The sequence below is a fragment of the Parasteatoda tepidariorum genome, chromosome 1 (genome assembly GCF_982258835.1).
Source record: "Parasteatoda tepidariorum strain Cologne lab strain chromosome 1, Ptep-v5.0, whole genome shotgun sequence".
Classification (NCBI taxonomy): domain Eukaryota; kingdom Metazoa; phylum Arthropoda; class Arachnida; order Araneae; family Theridiidae; genus Parasteatoda; species Parasteatoda tepidariorum.
In genome coordinates this window covers 36,364,836-36,382,916 of record NC_141755.1, presented here as the reverse complement: position 1 = coordinate 36,382,916, position 18,081 = coordinate 36,364,836, and the positions used below count along the sequence as shown (strand labels likewise).

Genomic DNA, 18,081 nt, shown 5'->3' with positions numbered 1-18,081 from the left:
TCACAAAACAAATAAGTTTATTAGAGAAAATTTTTATAACTAATACACAATGTGATATTTTTAATACAAAGGTAAATAAATAAACAAAACAAAACCATTCTAAATTCAATAGTCGCAGTGCAAGTTCTGGATGAAGTCGTACCTAAAAAAATAAAATAATTTAAATAGTAAATATCGTATTATTATAGCTAAATATATGGATCATTTATACTTTTGCTTATTATGTATTGTAATATTGATTTTAAAAATGGAGCATAAAAAGTCAAGAAAGATTAAAGTAAAAACTTCTACTACGAATATGACTATTAACATGCATATATTCGCTCCCTATTGTAAATATATAAATACTTCTTAAATCGATCATGCAAATATTTTTATATATATTATTCGGACTTCTCGTTATCGTACCTGTATATTATATCAATTAATTATCGAATTCCTTTTTTTTCGTATATATTATTCATTTTATTGCTTACTTACATTTTTCGAAATCAAAGCTCCATTGCCTATTGGTAAATACTTTCGCTGAAGAAGCAAGTGCCGCAAAGCAGGTACCTCGCATTATACAATTACTCTAAGACAGTAAAGTAAAAACTAATATCAGAAATATGAGAGTACAATAAGCAACTTGGATAAAGTTTAATAAACTATAAAAATTTTAAAAAAATAGCTTCTCTTAATTTCTCATAAACTTTTTAAAGAAAGCAGTTGAAATACCGATGGTTTATTTGATGTTAATTTGTTATACGAAAATATTGCATAAATGAACCACAATAGCGCTAACCAACTGATCTAATGGGTTGTGCTTGGAACTGGTTTATATAAATATAAATTAAGGACAAATGGTCAATTTATATTTGATCGCGACTTGAGAAGTACTTGTAATTATGAAATCATACACCGCGATTAAAATTACGACGATTGATTCTAATCCTGATTACTTGTGATCATGGCTACAATAGTGATAACAAATTAGGATTATCTAAACATGATTAAACGTACTGATTACTTTTCATGTATTCATAATCACTTAATTTTTTTACTGATTTTGTTGTCAATTCTAGCTTAAACTGCTTAATTTCAAGCTACTTCTAGCTTCTTTTAATTTTCGAGTGTTAGTTGAAATTTGAGTGAAATTTTTCTCTTCATTCAGGGTCTTTTCGTTGTCTCTCGAACAAAGAAACATATGTGCAAAGCTGAATACTTTGAGGTTTAAGAATTAAATTAAAAAGAAAGAAAGCTAGATCTATATATTAGGGCCTTGAGGAGAACTCCACCAGATTATAAGTCTGGGACTGTCTGCTGCTATAGTAACAAGCAAGAGCACATTTCTAATGGGGGTGCAATGATGGTGTCGATTGGCTAACTCTCACCGATCTATGCCAAGATTAAGACGAAACCATATACCATACATCCCTATTCAAAGTGATTTTTCCTCGTAACCATAGTATCCGCCACGACGCAAGACTGATGTCTGGAAGAGTTCTCCTGAAAGCTGCACTCTAGATACGTTAGGAGGGGGTGATAAAAGACAACTAGACAAGCACAAATCACCATACGATCCATGGTCGAAAATTAAGTCGTAAAGCATTAAAACACGAAACATGCTGTGTCACGAGATGATGGGAAACCAGACAGGCAGACATGGAATGAAAAGAAACCGATAAAATGATGAAAAACATTTTATGCAACAAAATGAAATTAAACAACACTAAGTCGCCCACCACAGGCTCAAAATTGCGGACGCCAACTACACCATCGAATGAGTGACGCCGTACGTTGGCGAAAACACCAGCCATCTCTCTTATGGTATCAGCAGATACGAAAATCCGGGCAACAATGTCTTCAGAATCTATGGAACCATCGTCGTAGCTGAAACTCTTCATATGACACCTGAAGATAAAGCCCAGACATAAAATTAAAAGTCCAGACCCAGAAGAGAAGTCCGTGCTCTCTAGCGCATTACGACTTGCGTTCGGACGATGAATTGTATGGTGATTTGTGCGTAACTAGTTATCTTCTATCACTCCCTAACGTATGTGCAATGAGTTTTGAGGCTCCGTGTGTAGAGATCCTGGGAGTCCCAAAAATATCCAACAATTTGGAAAATCAATAACAGAAAGACAAAAGGGGATTGGATTTGTATAGTTACCATGTTTTAAAATTACTGTATGAACATGAGATAAGCTCTTGTCTTCACTAAGAGCTCATCTTAAGAATAGCAGTGATTGTCAGTAAAGTTCATCATTAGACTGCGTGACCAACTTGAAGATCTACAAAATAGCTACATTACATTTTCAAAAAAGCTATCATGCTATCATCTGCAGTCTGAGGACAAAATTAATATTCATACATGCAAATATTATTAATTGGAATAATCTGACATACAGTAGAAATCCTTTAATTTTCCCCTGTAAGCAGTGCTATATGGGTTGACGAACTTAATAGTCAATTTTTAATCTTTCAGAGAATAAATTTCCGTCGTTTCCGGAGGAGCAAAGCATAGCAAACCACACATTAATTGATTTTTTAAAAACATCGGCAATTTTTTGAACAATCACTTCATTTACACTGATATTAGTATTAGTCTCGAAGTGAGGATATTTTACTAATATTAGTATAATATCCTCTCTTCTAGACTAATAGAGACCGTTTTGTTTTAATTAAATGCAATTTACACTGTTGGAAATTTCTTGGAAGAAAGGGTTAAATTACATTTTATTTAATTGTTTCATTTTTGCGGTTTTTCTGCCATACCAGTTATTGACGGTTTCTAAACAGTAAAGGTAAGAAATGTTCCCAGCCCTAAACTTTCGGTCAATTGGATGGACAAACTGCTGCCGGTTATTTTACTGTAATTTTAGAGTGAAAAGTCTAACAGTGTATAAAAAAGATTGTGTTTTATCATTTAAATAAAAAATAGGTAAATATGCATTGAAAACAAACAAACATCAACTAACCTTTATCTACACTCTCTTCAACCGAATCTGCCCACAAAGCAGGTTCTTTAGAATCAGTTTCTCTAATTTTATGATTTGTCGATAATCTGTGCGGTCCAAGCTGTGGAATTATTTTCACATGTTCATGGATGTTATTCTGATTTTCCATGGTTCTTTGATTTCTTAATCTCATTTGTTTACGGGGAAAATACTTCAGCGGAGGAACAGATAATCTGGAATTTCTGAGCGCATGAGATGTGGGATGATTAAGTGGCCAATCATCATTTGACAATAAATGTTGACGTCTTTCTTCTTTCTCTTTGTTCATACCTTAAAAAAAGTTTTTATTTCATTTAAGTCAAATATTTATGTAATCACTAGCTGACTACTCATTCTTTGCACGAATCAGAATGTATATATCAGAACATATATATCAGAATATAACACAATGCAACACAAAAGTCGAGTATTTTCTGATTATTACCGATAGAGGGAACCACCAGAAAAACTAATTAAACCAACCATGCAAAAAATTGAAGGACATCGATTAAAAAAATCAAACGATGTAACGTTGTAAAGATTAAAAAAATTAAAATAATCCTGATATTTTATAATATTAATTGCTGCCCTTTCCAGTGATTTTACGTTTATTAGTATAAGCAAAACAAGGTTCTAGCCGTTAAACTTATCAAAATAAAGTTTAATTATTTCCAATATTAATCAAAACCGAAAATGATGCTACTGATTATTGATATAAGCCACCACGTGATAGTCTATGTTTACCACAATCAGGCATTTACCCTTTAGTAAATAACTCATTCTATTTTAAAATTAATGAAAAAATTTTATTATTGGAATTTATAGAAATACGTTTTAAAACCAAACTAGTAAGAAAATAATCTTGAGAATCAAGATAGCTCTACCTAATACCAATGTTATGAGGTCACCACTCATTTATATTTTTATGAACTCTTACAACTGATAAATATTAAATGATTATTAAGGAACATGCAATGAAGCCTGTGTAACTGTTTTGATGTAACAGAGCTGTAAGCTACATTGTAAAAAATTTCAGAAACTAATTTTAACTCGAAAAAAAGGCTAATTATCGAAGTTGCAAGGTACACAAAACAAAATTATATCAAGGTTACAACAAAATATGTACACAAATAACAAATTTAAGTTAAGTAAAAAGAGTAGATGAGAAATAATTATATTTCAACCAATTCGATGGACAATACTACTCTGTATTTTATTAACTTCACGTTAGATAACATTCTAACTTACAGGGAACTCAACTTTAACACGCCATTTTGCTTATAGACGATCAGCTGATGTCATAGGTAACACGTTTGAGTATCCGTGATCTTCTCCTTCAAGTGCAATTACCAAATTGAAAAACATTTCTTTTATTTTCAAAAGTTTAAAACTGAATCGCATTGACGTCGATTCAGCTTCTAAGGTTTCCGAAGTATTGAGAAACGTTTTTGAAAATTACATGCACCGTAGCTGCCTCATATATTCAGAAACGTTTCGGGATTATTTTTTTTTTTTACAGTGTAGCATTAATGTTAACAATGAAAATATTAAATATTTGGAAAGAAAATCTTCTTATCAGACACATAAAAAAGCAATGGTCCGACGCGGTTTTCTGTTGTTGTCGTTGCATTTTTATTGCCCATAAAATTATATGGTAGGATCAGTTTTCTCACATCAATTTTCTTTTTTTTTTATCATCACTATAAAATTAATAAAAGTCATAAATGTATTGTTTGCCTGTAAAATTTTTTGTATCCCTTAATTTAAAAGCATTTACATGCAATATTTATTTTTCTTATTTAACCCTGCTAAGATTTTTTCATTATATTCTCTTATTTGATTTTGATTGTTTTCTGGTTAAGAGTTTAATACTAAAAGAGTCATTTATTTATTATTACGCAATTCTATGATATTACCTTATTACGCTACATTTCAAGAGAAACCATTTTACAATTATTATTTTTTGGAGCAAATTACATTAATATACAATTATAAATTAAATATAAAGAGATTCGCTTAATTATTAAAAGCTTAACGATCAGCTTAACGATCAGCTTCTTGCACAACGTGATGCATGTACTACAAACTATATATAATGTATCAGCCTGTTTGGGAGAAAATATTAGGAAGATGTCGCACTTTAACGTTAGCTTCCGTACGCTCCCTTACGTAAGATTTGAAGCAACTGCGCATGCTGCGTTTGTTTTAGATACTGCGTATATTTACGTTATATTGGTGTAATTAACGCTATAAAGACAAAGCTACAAGCACGCTGCTTATAGCTGTTCAATATTGTTTTCTGTTTTTAAGCCTACCTCCGAACTAAAAACATGGGCATGGAATGTGAATTTGAAGAAATGTATCAATGGAATTTAGAAATGAATCGTATGATATTACAGCAATTGATTTGGTTGATTAAAAAAAAAGATTTTTATTGGTTTTTGTTTAACATCATGGTTGTCTAATTGCACTAGTTCCATAAGAAACTAAATATATTATCGTTATTTTAAAATTATCAATATTTTAATTATACATTTTAGTTAGAAGAAGTTTAATTTAAATATTACATATTTTTTAATTCGATTATAAATACAGAATTCGACTAATTTTATTTTGAAGTTATGATTTACACTATTTTTTTCCTTTTAAATTGCTTAAAGCGAGACCTTACTCTGGTACAAAAGTGTTCAATACTTGTAGCATTTGAATTATTGTTACCAGAATCAATTTGATATTTATTTTAATTTCTGAGAGTTATGAATTTGGCTGGGTACAAAAAATATAAATAATATTTGCAATATAAAATTGCTATTATCAAAATATAAGCCTGATTTATTTATATCAAATTACGCTGAAGTATTACACTGAAATTATACTTGAAATTTATGAAAAGGTATTCACAAAAAATGAAGGAAATAATCCCCACTCTATTATTTGGACTAGTGATAGAAACAAAAACTAAATTTCTTAAATCTTCGGCCACAAATCTAAATAATAATCGGCATTCTTTATTGCTAAATTCATCAAAATCTGCAATCTACCAAATTTTTCTTTTCACAAAACTGCAGTTTTACGATTAGCAAAGTATCTTGAAACGTATGCCATAGCTTTGGAAAGATAGACTTCATTGTAAATGCTTGCTATGATTTTGTGGTCTAAGTTAAAATAATACTTCACTACGTTAGCGTTTTGAAAAAATCTCTTATTTTCCTTTAAGTAAGTTTGATATTTTTTCACTGGCGTATGTGCATTCCGCCAGAACTGACGCATGTACACAATGCGCATGCGCAATTACTTAAAATCTTACGTACGAGACAGTACGGAAGCCTACAAAAATTTGTGAAATTTCCCTACTAAATTACAGTTGTGAAGTGAACAAATTTTTTTTATAAAAATATACCTTCAATTTTAAATATTCTTTTGAAGAATGGTTAAGTTAAATTATCTATGTTCCCTAATATATCTTAATGGAATCACAAGGGAAATGTTTGAACGTGAGAAGTAAAAGCACAAGCGTAGACAAACAAAAAATTTTTTGCTACATGAATTTTTGGTGAATAATTTCAACTGTGGGTCGGGATAGTCTGTTTGGTAGGACGTTGGACTCGTATTCGTGAAAACGAGAGTTCGAATCCAGCCGTCCAAAGAATCCCTGTGTATTAAATGGTGACTGGTGCACGTTAAATCTGTCGGAGTCACACAGTCCTTCAAGTAACAAATCAATTCCTCTGGGGGTACTGAATTGCAGATTGGTCGTTCTCTGATTCAGATCAAAATCACGATCATTGGATGGATGAAAGGTGTGTGAGTGGGTACTTCTTGTGAAACGGGTTGTGACGTATATATGGGGCTAAATGATATACTTGGTCATGGAAGGCACCACTAGGAAGGAAGAAGCTCACCCTCTGCTTTAAAAATTCGCTTGATTTCAAGCAGGCTTACAAATAATGGTAACAAAATTCGCTTTTTTTTTAAGTCAGCTTAACAGGAAATGAGCCATTAATCTTCTTTAAAAAAAATTTAAAAGTCGATAAAAAAATCATTTGGCTTTACCATTTATAAAACGTAACGAAATGATGAACGAAAGCTAATGAAGCGTAACGAAGGATGAAATGCACAATGAAATACAATCCCGAAATTTACAAAAAAATAATTAAGATTTTTTTTTCTTGTACATACCTCTACTATTATAATAGGGGTGCTCCATTTTTGTTCGTTTTCTGTAGGAAACATCCTTATTGCTTGAAGAAATCTTTTTCAATGAGGGATTGTATTTTTTTCTTGAAGAGTCGTTCGTAAAATCAGTCATTTTCTGACGTTGATAATTTCTCCCAATGACTTCAATTTCTTGAAAATGAATGAGAAACTTATAAATGATTATAATAGAGGATCTTTTTGAGACTTTAAAAAAATTAACCGATTATTTGTTCTAAAATAGACTAACTATATTATAAAACATTGTTGCAATGTCTTTTTCTCTTAACTTTTTAAGCGGAATTAATTAACAGAATGGAATAATTACTATAAAAAAATTAAAAAGGTTAAAAATATAATATGATCTAGAGATTAAAAATTCACCTTTTAAATTTCTTTTATTATTATTACATGTGTTGTTAAGAGAAAAGATATGCAAGTTCGAGTTATTTAAATATTATCACCTTTTTAGGTTTGTTTTATTCACTAACGCATGTCTTTCTTATGCAATAATTACAAAACAAAAACTACCCGTTATACATTAATAATATCATTGATAATTATTATTTAACTTATTTCTGTGATAACTTATTTTCTGATTCACTTTGATTTAATGAAACGTGTCATTTCTCGATATCAAATAAAAAAGATCATAGTCTAAAGCCATTTCTCATTGTTGTGAGCGCAATTTTATTAGCCAGTAAATCACATGGTATGCTTTTTTAACAAACGAAAAAGATCCAGATTTTTTTGATTGTCAACTACCTAAAATGAGTAAAGCTTATATAAGGTATTTTTTACCTGTAAATTATTTATTCTTTATTTAAAGGTTTTCCTTCCAATAAAAATTCATTGTCCTTTCTTAGTAATTTTCTTTTCTTACATTACGGATTGGACTTTGAATATTATTCCAAATTAATAGCTTAAAATAAGGAGTAGCGTTTCTAAAAAAGAAATATTTTAAAAGGGAATAAAATTTATTAACCATTTTACAATTATTAAACATTAAGACTCCTTCCATTTATTGTTATTACTAATTGCAGGAGAAACTGCGTCGAATTAACTCATTCAATTAAAATAATGAATATTCAATTGTAAAACACTTAATTAAGTTTTCGCACTATTTTTCATAAAAAGGAGTTCTCATAATAACCAAAAATAAATACGATTTTAAATAGAAAATTGTTGATAAATTTGCAATGGTAACCAAGCAAAATGATTAGGTTTAATATTTATCTCCATAAAATCGGCGTTAATACATGAAGAAATAAATTGGTTAAATTATTCATTTCTTTATTTGTTTGTTTAGTGGCACTCACTTTTTCATACTCATTAGAACCCAAAAGTTCGTTTAAAAAACAAGCATATTGATCTAATATATATAATTCTCCTACGTGGCTCCCAAATTTTGGCTGTATCTCTTTTCCGCCGGTGGCAACGTTTGCTTTGTTTTGTTTACGTCACTATTTCTCTTACACGGCGATTCGACCAATGATTGCCGCTAAAAATGTCACATGCCAAATCTAGCTGGGGTGGCTCAACATATAGCACTTTTAAAAACGGAAACTGAAATAACCAGAGAGCATCTCATACCATTAAGCTAGGCAGAAGTGAGTAGTCTTTGTCGATAGATCTCTATTTTAGTATTTTGTCGAAAGCACTTTTTTTCACGAATTTACATATTACGAATTTAGTTGACGATTTTTTATTTATATCACGAATTATACTATAGTACATTTCTAATAGGTTTAACGAATTACATGTCATTTATTTGAATTCAAATTTATTTTAATGACTTAGTATTTACTAAAAAGATGTAAATTTTTTTTAAAAAAAAAGCTTTTATATGGATTTGAATGATTGTTTTGAATTCTTAGAATTTTGTACCTAAGTTAGTTGCGAGGCAAACCATATTAGATTGCGTAGCAATTTTCGGGGGATGGCGAGCGTCAGCGAGCAGGGGGAGCAGCCCACTAGCAATAATAATAATTTCGCACTTATTCTTGCAAACAATTGTTATTTCATCAATTTTATATGATTTTTCGCATGATAACTGCAGTTCTCTACGCAAAAATACATAAAGTTTTTTTTTAACGCCAAAAATGATGACAGCTATACAACAACTTTTTCTTATAGTGTAAGATAATTTTAGCTACATCTATAATTTTTTCACTATTACCGTTTTGTTATGTGCGCATAATGTACAGCAATGTATGATCAAACTATTAAAGGTTAAATTTTTTCAATGTTTTTATTACTTTTCTAAGGAATTGTTTACAAATGAATTTTCAGTCATTATTTTTTATTTTATTTCAATAGCTTTATTTTTTAACTTCCTACTCAAAATATATAATTTTTAACCATCATCCTAGTCTCGGATATCGTGTTTAAGTTTTGTCTTATTCATGATTCAAACATGGCGCATACTTATGTCACTCTTTATTATTTAAATAGAGGTTTTCAACCGCTTTCCTGATTGTCCCGAGTTAACTCGGGTATGTATATATTACAAATATTTATCATCCCGAGAAAACTCGGGCGTAGCAGAATTTGTCAGTAAGTTTTGTTTGATCAAGTTTTTACTCGGCGGAAGTAAAAAATTTAAAAAAATCTGCTGTGACTGGAAGTTAGCCAAATTTGGTTGGGAGTTTTGATGCTGGATTATGGGATTGTACACGTGTTTTGTGCGATTGTATTATACGATGGTAGCTGAATTTGCATACAAAAAAAGAGTAAAAGAAAAAGGGGTAACACTTCCCTGTCGTTTGGAAAGTATCACTTTGTGTTGTCCCTTGTTTTAAGAACTCTCATACAAAGACTAATATTTAACTTTTTTCATTTGCCCGACATAACTCGGAATAGTGGTAAATTAAATGTTTCTTTACACATAAAAAAATTTAAATAACTTGAAACCTGTGTATTATCTTTTGTTTTAGTTCCTATATTTATTAATGAAATAAAAAAACTAGATTGACTTTTTGCATTTTTTTTTTTCAAAAAAATCGGTAAGGGAAACGGTTAAAGAAAAAAAATATTCCTTTTACGATCAATAACAAAACACATTTTTTTTCTTTGAATTAACATAAATTTTTACCAAATGATGAATTAAGACCTAATCTTTAAAATTACCATACCTCCCGTCATAGTCTCGTGAAGAATGTGACTTTCATACATGCTTTTAGTAAGATAGCCTCTCGGAGGTGGTGCGTAATAATCTTCAATTCCATGGTCATAAAAGTATATGCCACCTAAAACAATCATGAGAAATTATCCAATAATTTATTAGAATAAAGAGATACATACCAATTCAAAAATATAAAAATATTTTCGAGTTTAAAAATAAAGAATATTTTTAAAATCCTAACATAGAAAGATAAAAATTATAATAATTATAAATTAGAACAACAAAAGTTATTAATCATTTTGATCGTTTATAAAGATATAGACTAACATAAGAAGATAAAAGTTATAATAACAATAAATTATAACAAAAAAAGTCATATTATAAAAACAAATGTCAATAGTCATTTTGATGCTGTTTAAACATGTAAGATAAGAACTTTTTAACATAAGAAGATAAAAATTATAATAGCAGCAAATTACAACAACAAAAGTCATTAGTCCTTTTTAAACATACATCTCTTACAAATTTTCAAACTTACAAATCACTGTTATAGAGTCAACAGAAATTGGTTTATTATTACATTATTTCAAAACATTAAAACTTATTTTATCAGAAAACTTTTCTTTGTTGTTGTAATTTCTGATACACTTACTACAAATTAGTGTTTAGACAACCATGTTTATCGATGGAGGTGGAATTACGATAGGGGGGGGGAGAGTGTGCAAAATAAAAACAGACCACTCTGAATAAGTTTTTATCTAATGATCGGATCTTCACGTTCTAGGACTCAATCTTAAAGGTTAGAGAGAGTGACCTCGAATATGCTAATTAATTAGTACAGACGATATTTTATAGAAAAGAATCAGATACAAAAACGTTCTTTCTATGAATAAACATTTTTTCGCCTGATTCAGATTTTTGACCCTCAAAGTAACCACAATCGGGAAAATATGGTTCCCACAATTTGGTCAAGAGAGCAATCCAAAGTTTGGACCCCTTAATATTAATTTTACTTTTTGTGTATATCGCCATATCTCGGGAACTTTTTAAACGAATCGAAACATTTTTGTATACATTTATAAAATTGATATATCCGAACATAATTCCATGCAAAATATAGTTTTAGTGATTATTTATTTTCAATAAAATTTTTAATCGCAAGATATACAAATTTTTTACAAAACTTGAAAGATCGCAATTTTAAAGGGCAAGTACAAAATTTGAGTGTAATCGGTTGAGAGGTTCTTGAGAAATTAAATTTTAAAAATTTTTTTTATTTAAAATTTCTCAGGAACTATTCAACTGATTTCGCTAAAGTTTTGAATATTACCATTTAAAATCACGTTCTTTAAAATGATGTGAAAAAACTGTTTACAGTGTAAAATTTTCGACTATTATCGAATAAAATAATAAATTTTAAGTAAAAGCTAATTTTTTTATGCAATTATCGTTGGATGAACGCATTTTATGATTGTGCGAGAAAAGTTTCAATTCGCTTAAAAAACTTCCGATTTATGGCGAAATACGTAAAAAATAAAAATAACATTATGGGGTCTAAACTATGGACCGCCCTCCTGACCAAACTATATTGTGACCATATTTCCCAGATTGCGGCCACCCCCTATATTTTGAAGATCAAAAATCCAAATCCGTCGAAAAAAAAAGTATGTTTATTCCGAGAAAATAAGTTTTTGTGTCCAATTTCGTAACTTTAAATATCATCTGCACTAATTAATTAGCATATTCGAGATCACCCCCTCTAACTGTTTAGATTCAATCCTAAAGCGTGAAGATCTGATCATTAGATGAAAAGTTATTCAGGATGGTTCGTCTTTTCTTTAGCGCACTGTACAAGAAAGCGTTATAGTTTTAGCATACTTTAAAGTAAAAGCTTTTTTATTTTAAATAAAATGAATTTTCATTCGAAAACTTCTGGAAACTGATTCTTTCAAGATATCAGTTTTCAGATGTCATCTAGTTGCCAAAAACTGAATTTTGTATGTTATAGTATAATGAAACTACTTACTTGTAACAGTTTTACCTTCGAGAAATGGTGAACATGCACAACGGAGACTTGTTAATTCGAACTGGCATCCGACCCGAAAACAATAAAAAAGCCAACACTTTCCTTGGAAGATGGTGCATTTTTCTCCTTTGAATTCATTGAAACACAAGCATCTCTAAAATGAAACACAATGTTTTACCACATGAAGTTTATTAGAACTGAACTATTTTTTATTAAATTAACATGAATAAATATAATATAATATAATATAATATAACATAATATAATATAATATAATATAATATAATATAATATAATATAATATAATATAATATAATATAATATAATATAATATAATATAATATAATATAATATAATATAATATAATATAATATAATATAATATAATATAATATAATATAATATAATGTTAATATAACATTAACATAAAATAAAGAAGCATTTGAACTTTAAGCACCCTAAACGTCTCATTTTACGCATAAATTTTTAAAATTCCATCCTTTTCTTTTGAATTTGTGCATAGTTTCAAGAAACTCTTAGAAAAGTCTATCTAACGTTGAACTATAATATCAGTCCCTGAACTATAATATAGTTCAAATTTTAGGCAAACCTATAAGGTATAAAATTAGATCAAGATTTGGTTCAAGTTGAAACATAATATCGTGTAGTCAAGTTTAAGAAGTACAACAATATGGTTCGACTTTGCATTGTACTAAAATTTCAAAACATTAGCACAATATTATTGCTCACCACTTTCCAAGTTTTTTAAATGTGTAATTTCAATTTTTAAATGCATAAAAACCTCCAGAAAAGACCACCTCTATGCTACGACCTTCTCTATTTACGACCACTTGTGGACGGCACAGAATTTTTTTTTTTCCATAGACTTTGTGTTGAAGGAAACCTTTAGGAGAGACCATCAAAACCTTTCCCAGTGATCAGGAAATTCTTACCACCAAATGCGGAAAAGGTTAATGAAGAAAACACGAAAAAATATCTTAACGAAAATTATTGACGAAACAAATAAGAATATTAAAATGTATTCAAAATATTTGTATGAGGTTCATATTTAGAGAGCTCTTTTTGACGATTTTTGAAAAAGATTGACAACCTCACATGTTACAGTGAGAGTGCACTTAAGCGCAGTCGTCTCTAGTCGTCTTTAGTGCAGTGAGAGTGAAATTAAAGACGATACTATCAATGATTTATTTTTGGAGTTGAAAGTTAAATTAGAAAAAAAAAAAGTTAATTTGGAAAAAACTAAGCATCTCAAACAAACAAGCCTTAAAGTTAAATCATTTTTATGATATAAAATTCATTGCAAACTTAAACAAAAAATACAATCGTTTACTTATTGAAGATAATTCTATTTTTAATAATTGATAAATTTTCTTTTAAGCATAATTATATAAGTAGGGATCATTTATTTTGACGATAAAGTTTATTCATCGATCCAGTTTTCATGACACCAACAGAAATGGCATTTCCTCACCAAGGAAATGACACTGAGTAAAATTAAAATTACTTGCAAAAAATTAAGTACCTTCGATATAATATATATAACATTTTGAAGTCAATACATATTATAACATTTTGAAGTCAATACAGGTAACCCCTAAAAGCGACCAACCTCCTTTACCGACCATTTTACTGTGGGGACACAGAGGTTTCACAGTACAATACAACTCAATATATCTCGCGTAGAAGAAATCTTACTTAAATCCTATTGCATCAACATGCTTTATTTTAATATTAAAAAACCTTGTCTACAATGGACATTATTACCCCTTTGAAGTTTGCTAACACATTTTTTTAAAAAAATACGCAGTGCTTCTTAAACATTTATTAATTTGTAGTAACAATTAAACTTCAAAATTGTATGCTTTTCTTCAAGCATGCTTCTAATTTTTGAAAAATTCAGCATTATTCAACATCCCAGCTTATTTTCATAATTAGTTTCTTCAACATGAACAATAAGAATATTTTATTTCAAGAATGTTTTTATTTCATAATTATTTCAAGAATATTTTTATTTTTTTGTTCTTATGGTATTCAATTCAGGAAAATTTTGTCTTCTTTGTCCTGTTTTCGATTAGAGTGAAACATTTTTGGATGAATGCGTGCCATTTTTAAAAAAAAAATGTTTTAAAACATTTCGATTGCAATTTAACAAGTCTGTAAAATATAAACAGTTGTTGAAAAAAAATTCCATGCTATATACTGTTTTTACGTAAAAAATAAAAAGAATTGTGCAATTGTAAAGAGCTATTTTAACATTTAACTAGGATTCAAGACGCTACATATTCCAAATTGCTAGAAAAGTTAATGAATTATTATTTTTTCACATTCTGATCCTTGCTGATTGGTTTGTAATTTTCTCTCATTCTGATCATTTCTGATTAAGTTGTAATTTTTCGCATTCTGATTAGTTTGTAATTTTTTCACATTCTGATCATTTCTGATTCATTATAGTTTATTTTTTTCACATTCAGATTAGTTTGTTATTTTTTCACGTTCTATTTATTTATGATATTCTTTTCACATTATGATTTTAGATTATAGATAAATATGATATTTTACGATAAACACTTTTTTCCTTCGCTTTCATTCTTACGTTTTAACTGTTACAGTAACTTACTTCTGATAAACAGACTCCCATAACGCATAGACTCCATGTTCGGGGATCATTAATTACAAATGGATATGGTTTTTTCTTTCCACATGCAATCTCTATTTAAAAAAAATAATGTTAATACTTTACTTGAAAATGACAATAATAAAAGATATAATTTATATGAGATACAACAAAAATATAAAAGAATAAGTTTTAATACACATAGTATAAAATCTATGTGTCATAAAAGCATAAACCTATGTGTGTTAATTCAATGACAATAAAATAGAAAACTGAGGTGTTAAATACAATACATTAATGGTGAATTGCAAGATGATAATTATTTTAATTCTTCACTTTTTAAGTGATAAAGCCTATATTTAAAGTACAGTATTATACATTAATACAATAATAATATAATTATAAATTGCATTAATGATTAATCCTCTTTTATTCAGTTTTTTTGCTAGATAATTATTTTCTTAACGATTTATCAATTAAATAGTTTATTTATGTATTAGTTTATTTATTAATTAGTGTATTTATTTATTAGTTTATCTACTTTTTGTTAAGTTTCTAGTATCTTTTAATTTTTTACAATTAATGCGCAAAATTCCGATTTTATAGTTTGTGTTTGAAGCAGCATAATTGTATCCGGCTCTTTTACTGCTAAACTCAACTCACTGTTGAACCCAATCTCACACAGAAAAATACACTGAGTTTAGAAAAAAAATTTATGAAGACTGAACCGAAATAATATGTTTTTCTAGGAGCATAAAATTTATGCGTTATAAAGGAATAAAATTATATGCATCAATTTAATGACGATGAAATAAAAAACTTGTGTGTTGATCGTGACACATAAAAGGTGAATTGCAAGATAAAAATTATTATAATTAACAGTGAATTCGTCCCTTATTTTTAAGTTTAAGAAGTTTCTACAGCTTACATTTAAACTACTATATTATGCTTTAGCACAGCATGCATTTAACTAGTTAAAACTCGAATCATGCAGGATGTGAAAATTTTTGCTAAAAATACCGCTCCTACGCCATTTTAAAATTTTTAACTTTGAGAATCATGTTTCTATCCGTTAAAAAAGACGTTGGAATTGGAAAATTTCAAATCTCCTTAACTGTAAACGTAATTGTAAAGGATGGACAACCGTTTTTAATTTTTTTAAAATAGTTTCTTGAGCACATACCTTATAGCAGTGTTTCCCAAACTTATGACTTTCGTGTACCCTTTCTAAATTTTTCGTAACGCTGTGTACCACTAATAAAAAAATGAATGTATTTTTGACTATTAAAAATTTGCAGAAAATTTTAAAATCACAACTGGCTGTTGACACCACTAACTGTTAACTCCGCAAAAAATAGCCAATAAAAAATATGTAATCGTAAATTTTCATGGCTAGCTTTGTTTTTAAAGAAATTTTTTTGAAATTTTTTTTTGTTGCAAGATATTTCGCATAAGAAAGCGAATCCCAGCTGAAATGTTCCCGTACACCCCTGGGGGTACGCGTACCACACTTTGGGAAACACTCCCTTATAGTAATAGATTCATTCATAATTTTAATTCCTGTTTTATCAGACGATATTCGCGGTGCCATCGAACCAGTCTGTATAGTTTACCTATATAAAGAACTCCCCTCGCTCGAAGTCTAAGGCTATCTGCTGCAATGGAAACAAGAAACAGCGCATTTCAAACAGGGGAGTTTCTTTTTCTCATGATTCCCTTTCTCTCACTGACCGGAGTCAAAACCTGTCTAAAATAATGACCCAACACCCCTACTTGAAATATTTAAACCTCGTAACCATAGTCACCGTCACCACTCCAAATAAAAGGCTCGGGGAGCTTTGACATAGACAAACTGTAGATGAAGCTGAAAGCCAAATTTTTTAACGCGGTGTATTTTTACCATCAGCAAATGGAAGCAAGAGTTATAGGAGTACGCGGTACGCTGGTTTCAGCATTGATTTTAAATCGAATACAAAATTTTAAGTTTAGAAAATCCATTAAAAATGATTGTAAATTCGATTTTACGTGAAAAAAAAAATTTACCCTAAAATTTTTATACCGTCATTTTACGGTAATATTTATTTAATTACTGTAATTCAGAGATTTTACAGAAAATATGGTACTTTTCCATTTTGCAGGTGCAAATAGTCTCGGCTATTTTATCTATTTATTAAAAAAACAAAATCACTCTTAAAAAATCAAAATAAAAGAAAACTAGTTGAATCTACTTGCACTTAGTATCACCTGCTCTGCCAAAATGGAAAAGAGCCTTTTTTTTTGTTTCATTATTTATAAACTTTAAAAGTAGATTTATTCCGTCTCCCTTTTTCAAATTAAATTTAAATAACATACCTAAATTTATTTAATTTTAATGTAATTTAAATTTTGAAGTACATATGTTTGGGTTAACCTTTTATTACAATAAGAGTCTCCGCCTGATTGCATTTGCAGACAAATTTTAATTTATGAAAATGATGCTGAAGATTTACTCAGCAAATTCTGCTACCGGGAGTGCCCGCCTATTTTTTACCGGAATTTGATCCAGAATTTTTTACAGTGTAATTGCGTTTTTTCTATTTACCTTTGAAAAACTTCAACATCACACTTAAATACATTGTCACTAACATATTATTTGTACGAGAGATGTTTTTTAAGTAAGAACCGTTTGGTTGTGTACACTAATAGGTCACGCATGCGTCTCAACGAGTGCTTGGGTATCGCATTCCTTGGGAAAAACTGTGCTCAGTAGCAGCTGTGTACGACCAGTTCTGTGTCTATAAAATGTTCAAGTCTGACAAATCGCAAGCCCCGTACGAAGTACAATCAATGATGCGCTTTCAGTCGGCGAAAAACCTGTCTTTTGCATACATTCACCGGCAGATTTGTGAAGTTTATGAAGCTTCTTACTTGCTTAAGTTTGGCTAAATTTTGCTACTCCATGAAAATGACTCTCCACAGCTCAATCATGAACGTTATTGGACACTTTTGGCTGGGAAGTTTTGTACCACCCTTCAATACAGCCCAGACCTTGCGCTAAGTGATTTTCATCTTTTCCGATATCTTAAACATCATTTGGCGACAACAACTACAACAATGATGACGATGTGAAAACGGCTGAGACCTCT

General features: G+C 29.6%; 1 protein-coding gene across 2 annotated transcripts; it reads right to left on the bottom strand.

The window, feature by feature from the left end:
- Nucleotides 1-15,076, bottom strand: LOC107445141 (uncharacterized). 2 transcript variants are annotated; one of them, XM_016059479.4, is made up of 7 exons: nucleotides 14,960-15,076; nucleotides 12,323-12,476; nucleotides 10,307-10,420; nucleotides 7,158-7,325; nucleotides 2,961-3,269; nucleotides 2,153-2,273; nucleotides 1-142 (listed from the first exon to the last, which is right to left on the bottom strand). In XM_016059479.4, exons 1-6 carry the CDS (start codon nucleotides 14,978-14,980, stop codon nucleotides 2,248-2,250), a joined length of 792 nt encoding a protein of 263 aa, XP_015914965.4. In that variant the 5' UTR covers nucleotides 14,981-15,076; the 3' UTR covers nucleotides 1-142; nucleotides 2,153-2,247. The 2 variants fall into 2 exon arrangements, with proteins under 2 accessions (XP_015914965.4, XP_042905254.3); XM_043049320.3 differs by lacking the exon at nucleotides 2,153-2,273.
- Nucleotides 15,077-18,081: the final 3,005 nt, after the last annotated feature.